The sequence below is a fragment of the Colias philodice genome, chromosome 11 (assembly GCF_061535455.1).
Source record: "Colias philodice isolate Cphi_HAF_F1 chromosome 11, ilColPhil1 Martin Lab GWU primary, whole genome shotgun sequence".
Lineage (NCBI taxonomy): Eukaryota > Metazoa > Arthropoda > Insecta > Lepidoptera > Pieridae > Colias > Colias philodice.
In genome coordinates this window covers 2,683,235-2,694,057 of record NC_143096.1, presented here as the reverse complement: position 1 = coordinate 2,694,057, position 10,823 = coordinate 2,683,235, and the positions used below count along the sequence as shown (strand labels likewise).

Here is a 10,823-nt window from a genome sequence, read left to right as displayed (position 1 = left end):
ATATCGACTTTTTATTTTATTAGATACAAATTCGAAATATAGAGGTAACGTAAAATTATTTTTTCTACATTATGGCTTCTTGTAAAATTGAATGATTAACATTATTAGAATTGAAAATGAGTACAATTGTATATTTTTAAATTTATAGGCATAAATTGAGCATTTAAAGGCAGTGTATATTTAAAAATATTCCTTTGCACATGCATTGAATAGCAAAATAAATTTTATAGAGAAACTACAACATTAAAAAAACTTGTGATAAAATTCAAGTAGACACCATTCAGAATTATTGTACAATTTTTATACACTTACTTTTTAATCATTATTAATAACTTACACACAATTTATTATAGACGGAAGACATTATTATATTCAGCCTTCATTATTATATTAAATTGGTAGTACATTTTAACTAACATATTTTGTACATTGATTCTCACGCTAATTATAATATGATTGTATTAATTAGTAATACTACTAAGATATGTAGATACTTATAATAGAAATAATACACATTTAAAATTAATTCAATTATTTAGTACGAATTGGATTAAGACACAAGAAAAATGTCTTGAAAATTCATCAAATTAAGTACATCTTTTTATTAACTTTTCCTTCAAAAGTATCATTTACTATTCTTATCTATATTAGTTAATTGATTTCAAAAAAGATGATAACAATGCCAAATATTTTATATCAGGATCAATTTATCTAACTGGAGTACATACATATTATATAAAAAAAATGATACATCATCATAATACGTATATATACAACAATTTCAGAATACTTCCAAAGACAACCAGAGACTTATTCCTAGACAATATTATGACAATAACTAAAAATTAAAGATAACAAATAAAAAGAGTACCAAATAGCACCACTTGATATAGGTGCACCATTTATTTATTTATTTTTCATTTTAGCATACATAACATAATCAGCATAAATATTCATTCTATGACACTTATAGTATTGAGCCTAAAACCAAAGTATCAGACGAATTTCGAAGAAATGAGATATTAAGGCTTCAACGACTCATCTACAATTTAAAACTTCTTATATTTTCACTCTTAATGTCCATTAAAAATCACTTCACTATCACTAAGGCGTATTAACAGTTACTTTGTGACCCTTCATCGAAGACCGTTCCTTCGTTTTCGCGTACCTAGTGCAATCGAGCACAAACGCAAAGATGGCGACTAGAGCGAAAACCGCATAGAATACTGCTAAAGCGATGAGGAAACTGTCTTCGTTCTGTTCCCAAATCCTGTCCGACCGTAGGTAGTCGTAGTTCGACAGAACTTGAGTGCCGTTCGGTGGGGGACACGGCGATTGTACTATTATGTCTAAATGTTGCCTCTGAAAGAAATAATAATATGTTTAGAAAAATCTTGGCTTGTATTTCGATGAAACACATCTATTTCTCTTTAATAATAAAGGCATTACTGATTAAATATACAGTTGATCCTAGCGTGTTGAAAAAATTGATGTCAATTACTATTTATTAACTTATTTTAACATTTTACATAAACTTCTTGTATCAACCACTTCTACCAACCTGTTTATTAGTACACCTCAGATCTTTACTAATACTGGTTCTCAAAGCGGTTTCACTTAGTTCCCGCCTTAATATTTCTGGCAACGCCCATCTTGACGGTGACACATATAGCAGCCATTTTGTATAAAAGCTCATATCTTGGTCCTGGAGCATAACTCCATTAGCAAGAGTACTAAGGAGGAGACATAACCCAGATATGATAGAAGCTGTCTTCTCCATTGGTATTATGAAGATTGCAGCTCGACAGACCATTTGTATGCAGATTAGATATAGCACCGTGTAGCCTGAAAAAAAAAGGTTAATATATTAGTCTTGGTTAACCAACATTAAAAATACATAAGATACTTATTTTACAAATAAAAATTATATTGTGGTACCTAGATAAACGTAGAAGCCGTCGAACGACCCCGGCGCCTGCGCGTACAAACCGGACATCGCGTAACTTGGCACCAAGTACGCGAGCCAGGTTAATATTGCTGACCACACTTCTAAGAATTGCTGAAAATATGAAGATAAAACTTGTAATAAAAATAAAGTATATATTGCTTTAGTGCATAAAAAAGAAGTGACGGATATATAAAAATTAAGCAAACAAGGAAGGTATCTAATTAAAATTCAATAGAGCTTAAAATTCTTCGAGTAAAAGTACGACTCGAAGGACCACATCATTAATAAAAGCTACAAATATACAATTTTTAAAGCGATAAATAATCAATAAAATAAATACATAAATTATATATATGTAGGTATCAATCAGCAATTATTATTAATTTTAGATTTAATTCAATTATTCCTTAAAATGGTTCTGTTACGAAAACCTTCATCACTCAAGTTATTTTATCAGTAAAGTTACCCATTAGTTACTTCATAAAACTTTAATTTTTCTACTATTTCTCCTATAAATTACCTACTAAATACTTTCCTGAGCTACGCCTAAACAAAAGTTTATATAAAAATAATGTACAACTCACATCAAACAACACAAACACAGTCCTCGAGTACAACCCAACCGCTATATCCCGCTCCACATATCGCCTCACGCCGGCCGCTTCCCGCGCGCTGAGCCACAGCAGCAGCGGCCACAAGCACACGCACATTACCGAGTAGTGGTAGCCGATACGGTCGTTGTGGGTTAACTGAAATAGGAATATTAATTATTGACGTAACAACGTCCTATTATCCTATTAATATTATAAATGTGAAAGTTTGTATGGATGTATGGATGTTTGTTACTCTTTCACGCAAAAACTACTGAACCGATTACAATGAATTTTAGCACACATATAGAGGGTAACTTGGATTAACACATAGGATAGGTTTTATCCCGGAAATCCCACGGGAACGGGAACTATGTTTATCTTTGAAAATGCGGGCGAAGCCGCGGGCGGAAAACTAGTAATTCGATAAAGCCGGCTGCACGCACGAAAAAATATGACTCATGCGGCGTTACCTCGCTCTGAGGCGTTCCATGTAAGGCTTGAAGTGCAAGCGAGAGCGCGGAACGAGCGACAAAGAAGCGCAATCGGACGTTGTCACGTTCAACTATCGTCAGTAAACCGACTTTACAGACAACCAATTTTTTGGACGAGAAATCCGTACCATAATATGATCGTAACAAATTGATCTATATTGTCATTAATAACTACAACACTATACATCTAAAAACATTAGGGGTGATTCCTTAAATAAAAGTTTTAGACGTTTTCATTAAACGCTATTTGTTCATTTTACATGCCTACTACGTGCATACTAAAAATATAAAAATAGCAATATGTAAAAAAATAATATATTTTCTAACAACATTCTCAGTTTTTAAATATTACAATTACCTTAGGGTCTGTACTCGGTAAATCCCAGAAGATAGTTCCAGTGACGAGCGACATGATGGCGGCTAGCAACACTCGAGTGATCACATTGGATAGTGTAGTCATTTGAGTGTACAGCATGCTCTTCCTGTTAATATATATTTAGATGTTAAATAGGGATAAAATTATTTTATTTAATCACACATTCATTATATCACTCAATCATTCATTTCATAATCTTTTCATTCAATCTTCAATCATTCATTCATTCATCATTCACTCGCGAACACGCCCGCTAGAACTTCTATGCGACCGGAGGATTCTAAGGGCGTATTCAGAAAGAAAGCTTGAAACTTATAAGCGCTTATCGGTGCTTGTCAATGCGTTCTACACAAAGGAAGCAGGTTGAAGCAGACCAAAACAAATTTTATATGGCAGCGCCCAGCGCTGACTAGCGCTTGTTGAAGCTTGTCGGAACTTGTCGGCGCCGATCAGCGCTTATCGGCGCGTGTTCATATATTTTCCTGCGCGGGTTACCAGCGCTGACAAGCGCCGATAAGCGCTTAAGTTTCATCCTTTCTTTCTGAATACGCCCTAACATTACAGTTGCTGATAGATCATCTTGAATTACTAGACACTTTCATTCATTTATTAATTCACTCATTCGTTCAATCACTCATTCATTCATTCACTCATACGTTCAATCACTCATACGTTCAATAATTCACTCATTCATTCATTTAATCACTCATTTATCCATTATAATATAGCGCGGCCAATAGGTCGTCTAGTTTATTATATTATCATTCGTTCACTCATTTAGTCACTGATTAATTAATTCACTCATTCATTCAGAAATTTTTGCATTCAACCTTCATTCATTCATCATTCATTCATCATTCATTCACTCACTCAATACTCACTCCAAGAGCGCAAACGCCTGCATCACCACATTGGGCGATGTGGCGGGTGCGGGCAGCGGCACGGGCGGCGGCGCGTCGGGCGCCGCGTGCGCGTGCGCGAACACGCCCGCTAGCGCCTCTATGCGACCGGAGGATTCTAGCATCGCGGCCGCTGATAGGTCGTCTAGTGTTACTAGGTCCACTGTGAAAAGGGGTTAAAGTCACGTTTGATGGTTGGGAATTATATATGAACACCGGAAGTTTTTTTATTCTTTTATTGAACGACAATTTGTTTCTTCAATTCGTGGTTCAACTGAAAATGTTCAATTTATTTTACTGGTAATTTTATATTACATCTTTATTAGTTTCTTATAAATGTGGCAGAACGAAAGATAAATTTACAAATGAGAAAGTCGTGAATTATTTGTTTTTGTCCAATTTATCATACTCATACATACACATAGATAAATCGTCTTTAACTAATCTGTTGTGAGTATTCAACTAAAATAAAATAATTGTTAACATAATTTATTCAGCGCAAAATAATACTTACAATAGTAATCTGAAGGGTTTTTAAAAGCAGGGCAGGGATAGTCTATCGAAGCGAAATATGGCAACATATCTCTCCGGTAACCGCTGAACATCGTGCGACCCGCTGAGATTAACACGACCTAAAAATTCAAGACAATACTAAAAGGAAATAATTATAATGACAATAAAAAATTAGGTTTACACTTTATAGGCTAAGAAGCTTGAAATGACGAATTAGGCAAGGTAACCAAACCAGAATATAGGCATTAAACTTGCTAAGATAGGGAAAGATTTTGTAGGAAATTTGGCGAAATGAAAGAGAGAAAATGATAGGAGATTTGTTTGAAATAAGTTTGTACACTAAAGTTAAAATCCACAGAAAACACAAAATTACCTTTGTCAGCATAGCAAAGATCTCATAGGTGGGTGGGTGTAACGACATGATGACTACACGGCCGGTGCTCGCCCAGTTCTTCAAATATTCCACAAGGAAGAACGTATCAAATATGTCCATTTCCTTAGTAGGCTGGTCTAGAATTAATACTGCCATGTCTAACAAGAGTTGGCACGCTACGTTTAAACGACGGATCTCTGAACGTGTGAGACGGGATACATTTGTGTCTCTCACTTGTTCTAGTCCTAATTCGTCGATTAGGAGGTTTATCTGAAATGTGATATTCAATTATTATTTTAAATAGGAAGATTTAACAGTGTTTCAAAGTTTTGGAGATAATTCCACACGCTTGGTCAGAGATAGGTTTTGATATTTCACCGATGAGTTGGCATTTGGCATATACATACATATATGTATTTGTATTTTTTGTGTATTGCCACATTCATTACTTTTTCTTCGACCATAGGTGGTTAGAAAAGAACGATCTATCAGTAGTGAAGCCATCTTCTTTGCTCTTTGTGATATAATTTTATTTTCGCACTTGTCGTTACGGGCGCAAATAATCATTAATCTACTAAAAAAATCAACCTTACATACACGTACCGACAATACCAACTTTACATAGAGGTAAAAAAAGACGGGTTGTACTCCGGGAGTGCCGGCAGAAGTGAAAACTTGATTATTAACGTTGAGCATATTTGATATCCATCCGTCTTACGCTTTTTCGATCAGGTCACGTGTCCTGACGCGAGTTTAAGATTTTATACCCAACGCCGCTAAAGAAGTTTTCACTTCAACACTAACACACACGTATACATATACACTCACCCGATCCCGCTCGTCCATCTTCATGTGCGCCTGTCTCGGCGTGCGCAGTGCGGCGTGGAACCGCAGCGTGTGCTCCACCGACATGGCGGGGCTCAGCGATGTGTCGTGGCGCACGTACGCCGCGACCTTGCGAAGCGTGCTTGAGGATACTGGCTGCCCGTTGAGAATTATGTCACCGGATAGCTTCTGTTGATGAATAAACCATGAGTAGAATGTCGTCATAAAAGTTGAAGCGGCTTTGTAATGAGCAAAGTCTATTCTTTCACCCATAAAAGCCTTATACACGCGTAGGCAGAGTTTTAATTAAGACGATTCTGGAGTCTATTGTTGTTTTTTAAATACAGTAATGAGAAATATTTTTTTATTATTCTTATTTTTATTATTATTTATTCGTTAAGCATTAGACAATTTGTATTTCTTAAAGGCACGACAACGCTTGGGAAAGTCAACATAATGTAAAACATAGTTATTTTTGTTCGATCTTTATCGTGTTCGATCTGTCTAAAGCCTTCGATTGTGTGAAAACAAAACGTTAAGATGATTAACGTAGTCGTAACGTAACTTAAGACACCATTTTTATAGCATGAATAGTAATGAACAAGGATCTTGATATACACTTACTTATCCAACCACATCGTTGTCAGGCCAAATTTGCGCGAGCACAATAATGCAAATAGGTGTCTTACAAGGTTCAATATTAGGTCCGTTTTTATTTTTGATATATGTTAATCATTTACTTTTTTTATTAAACCGATCAGTGAGATTGTATTATGTATTTTAAAAATTTAGGATGTTCAAGTTTTTCATATAATTCTTAAACCAGAAATAGCGAGTTCAAACGATTTTCCGCAAACGTGCTGATAAACCAGTCCTAGAAACAATATGTTCAAAAAGCAATAACAATAAACAAGTCTCATACCTTTCTGGCGCCAGCAAGAACATCTAACAGACCCGTGGCTTCCTGTTGCGAGGTTGCCAGAACTGCTAAAATCTCACCAGATTTAACCTCAAAGCTCAACCCAGATACTAAAAGCGTTGATTTGTTCTCAGGTGACGTTATTTCTAGACTGTTTACCTGAAATGAATTAATGAAATGTACCAAAAACAGTAAATAATATATGCTTCAAAATCTGTTTGATAAACCATAGTTCTAAATCTAATTAAAATTAGTTTCTTTTAAGATATTATAATGATATTTGAACATGCATTCGATCGGAGTTTCACAAGAATTCTGATAAAACTGACAATTAAAGTTCCTTAAAATATAAATTTCCTGCTATAATTTTTAAACTTAACTTACATAATAATTAGGATAGATATACGCTGAATGGGTGTACCCATCGAGCTGATCTCCAGGTCTCAACGTGGAATGTTTCCTAGACTGGGCGAGGGACATGTGACTGCCGGCTTTGGACATGCGGCCTCCCAAGTGTGAGGATGGCATCATGTAACTGAAAGAATTACATTTATTTATGAAAATCAGGAATTATTGGTCAACCATTTTAAGATGATTAGATTAGCTTGTTAGATTTCCTAATCTTTTACTTCATATATCATCAGATCCTCTGAATATGGATAAAATTCAATCTATTTTATTTATAATCTTTATTGCATACAACACAAATACAAATTTCACACACACAGACAGGATATTTGATGCAAAGGGCGGCTTTATCATCTTTCTCTTCATCTTTATCTTTATCAAGCAATATCTTCCAAGCGATCTAGCGTAAATATTTTGATCGACTCCATAATGTTTTACCGTAGGTACTTAAATAGGTATTCTTTAGTGAATGCTTCTTTGTTGCTAGCAAAGAAAATGAAAAGGGCTAGCTGTAGGTATTTAGTTATTCGGAAACTAATGATTGTAGCTTGAAAGATATAACTATGATTAATGGATAAATACACATACAGAGATATTTAAAATACATTTAAACTTTAGATAAATAAATAACGTCATCGCCAATTAGGAAAATAGTGCATTAAGAAAATTGACTTTGGAACGATTTTTCCTAATGCATTTTGGATTGAATTACTCGTGATAAACTTTAAATTGATAATCTCTTTTTGATAAATAGCTTGTTTTTTTTCAGGTTTATGTAATAACTTATATTAGTGCGTTATAACACACTTCTATAGATTGGCCTCACCTTAGTGACTCTCCACTGATCTACATTATTACCCAATATCCCACATATTCCAATCCTATATCTACCGAACAAACCTCTGATGGTCGTCCACAAGCTCGGCCACACTGGTCCGTCGGTGCGAGCGGTGCGCGCGCGCGTCGATGCCCAGCAGGTTGGCCTCGCTCACCGACTTGTGCCGCGAGCCCCACTGCGACTGTATACCCGCTTGGTGCATCGCTACTAATGGCACGCCTGTTGCATGCTGGAAGATTGCTTTTATGAGTATTTTGACGTGACAACGTCTTATAATTCGATAGAGCCGGCTGCACGCACGAAAAAACATGACTCATGCGGCGTTACCTCGCTCTGAGGCGTTCCATGTAAGGCTTGAAGTGCAAGCGAGAGCGCGGAACGAGCGACAAAGAAGCACAATCGGACGTTGTCACGTTCAACTATCGTCAGTAAACCGACTTTACAGACAACCAATTTTTAATAAAAAAATCAATTTTAAACGCATTTTTTTCTCTCCTTCTTAAAGAAACCCTTAAAATCGTATTTTTAGACTAAAAATAGACCTGCGTCACTTTGAAAACTGTTTAAATGGAAAAAAATTAGAAAGGAATGATAGTTTTGTAGATAAAGCTCATTATTAAAAAATAATAAAAAAATGATACAAGAACACCAATGATATAGATTACTGTATCAACCTATAGGCTATAATTTTAGCGAATTAGTAAATTCGTTAATTCTTTAACAAAATTACTCCGTAATAAAGCTTTCTATGATAGCTAGTGTGCTGCTGTGCAAGCTGTGCAAATGAAATATTTTCGCAATAGTATTCTTACTTGGTACGACTGTTGCATGTTTTGCATCCTGAAGTCAGGATCGGAGCGGTATTTCCGATTGTACTTGTAATTGGTTGAGGTTTCATTGTCCGAACTATCGTAGCCTGATGATGTTTCTCGAACACCTCTGCTTTGGCGCTGAATCCTAAATTCACAGTACATTTCAGTTTAATCACAAAAGTATAACAAAAATGCTCTACAAATAGTTTATATATAATCTTATCACCATCTGATGATCAACCAATTATATAAAATAACATTAGATTTTTTTTTAATCGATTTAAACGAATGAAGCTATACACAATATCATACAGGTCACGATCTATCTGCCATAGATGGCTTTGCGTCGCTTTTCTCGCATCACTTATTGAGAGATCATCTTGTGAAATTGATAGGTATTGTTATCCGAGTTTCTGTACCATTTTACCATATTAGAAGTGCTTTATAAAGAAAATATTATGTATACGTTTTGTTTATTATCTTAATAATGCAAATTTAATTCTGCCAGAAAACTCAGGTTGGTAGTTTTATCTTAGAGCATTAAACCAACTTTAATGCTCTGAGTTTTATGGATTGTATATGGCCTCGAAAAATAATTCACATTTATATTTGTGTAGCCTCATTTTTAATCTTAATTCCGTTGATCTCAAAAGCTAATCTTGCGAAATAGAGATAAGATTAAATTAGAGTAAGTAATGAATACAAACCTAGGCACAGACTTCATCCCACTTCCTATGGAAGTCTTTGGTTTAGGAGTCCCGGATCTCTGCGACCCATTATGGTTCGGCGGGAAAACGCGTGGCAAACCGAATTTGAGGTATGTGTACATGTTGGAACCCAATGCTGATCTGGAAAAGGAATGGTGAAATAGATATTTGAATGATTTTTTTGGATAAATAAGAATTTTCTCAAAGTTATCCTACTAATATTATAAATGCAAAAGTTTGTTTGCTACTTCTTCACGCAAAAACTGCTGAACCGATTTTCGTGAAATTTGGCACACACAGAGATGCTTAATAAAACACGATCATCTTGCAATTATTATATATCTAATTATACCTGTTTCTCAATTCATACTTTGAGAAAACTGGTATGATCTTTAAATCATTTCGACGTAATACGATAAAACTAATTGACACACGTATTACAAATGCGTGCACACAACAACATAGAAAGAATCACAATGTGTTTTGCCTAGTTTAATCATAACAATGCGTATTTATAAATACTGTGATAAATACACAATAGAATACATTTCATTTTATGTACCTAGTTACTTATATCTAGTAATAAAACGACACTGTTTCAACTGTTTAGACTTAAATTAATGTCTAGGAAAAGCGCAATAAGATAATTAATTTAAACCTTAATAATTATATTGTAATGTTGTATGAACATAAGCATGGTTATAAATCAAAATTTAAACCCCAGTAAAAACGTTGTAGTAAAATGTACCTATTGGCTATTAGATTGATTACGGGATAAGCGGTTAGTTTAATAAACTTACTTGGGTCCATATCTCGGGTGGGATAATATCGACTGCACAGTTGTATCACGAAGCTGGAAGTTTCCATATGGCAGGGGGCTTTTATCAGTGCTGCCCAGAGCACTATCTGTGAAGTCGGAATTTAGGTTTTGCCTGCAACATAATAACATCATAATTAAAATTGTATCTTTTGTATCTTTATTAGAATAATTTAAAGGTAACATTTATTGTTAACTGATTTTATTGGTCCAAAAGCTAGTGCTATTTTTGTTTCAAAATATGGAAGTTAGCATAACATTTATATACTTAGGTTAAAAAAATATATCGTTCTTTTTTAAGTAA

The 10,823-nt window shown here is 34.8% G+C and overlaps 1 protein-coding gene across 2 annotated transcripts in view; it reads right to left on the bottom strand.

The window, feature by feature from the left end:
* Window positions 1–3: 3 nt before the first annotated feature.
* LOC149484403 (ATP-binding cassette sub-family G member 8) overlaps window positions 4–10,823 on the bottom strand; it is a 39,206-nt gene continuing 28,386 nt past the window's right edge. For both annotated transcript variants that reach the window (XM_089700560.1, XM_089700559.1), the window contains exons 4-18: window positions 10,503–10,634; window positions 9,703–9,843; window positions 8,996–9,140; window positions 8,246–8,412; window positions 7,322–7,472; window positions 6,941–7,096; window positions 6,022–6,207; window positions 5,194–5,463; window positions 4,822–4,939; window positions 4,290–4,470; window positions 3,391–3,514; window positions 2,533–2,697; window positions 1,939–2,059; window positions 1,562–1,845; window positions 4–1,362 (exon numbers count right to left, since the gene is read on the bottom strand). In XM_089700560.1, coding sequence (XP_089556686.1) covers window positions 1,105–1,362; window positions 1,562–1,845; window positions 1,939–2,059; window positions 2,533–2,697; window positions 3,391–3,514; window positions 4,290–4,470; window positions 4,822–4,939; window positions 5,194–5,463; window positions 6,022–6,207; window positions 6,941–7,096; window positions 7,322–7,472; window positions 8,246–8,412; window positions 8,996–9,140; window positions 9,703–9,843; window positions 10,503–10,634 — 2,599 coding nt within the window. In that variant the 3' untranslated portion in view covers window positions 4–1,104. The remainder of the gene's footprint in view (window positions 1,363–1,561; window positions 1,846–1,938; window positions 2,060–2,532; window positions 2,698–3,390; window positions 3,515–4,289; window positions 4,471–4,821; window positions 4,940–5,193; window positions 5,464–6,021; window positions 6,208–6,940; window positions 7,097–7,321; window positions 7,473–8,245; window positions 8,413–8,995; window positions 9,141–9,702; window positions 9,844–10,502; window positions 10,635–10,823) is intronic.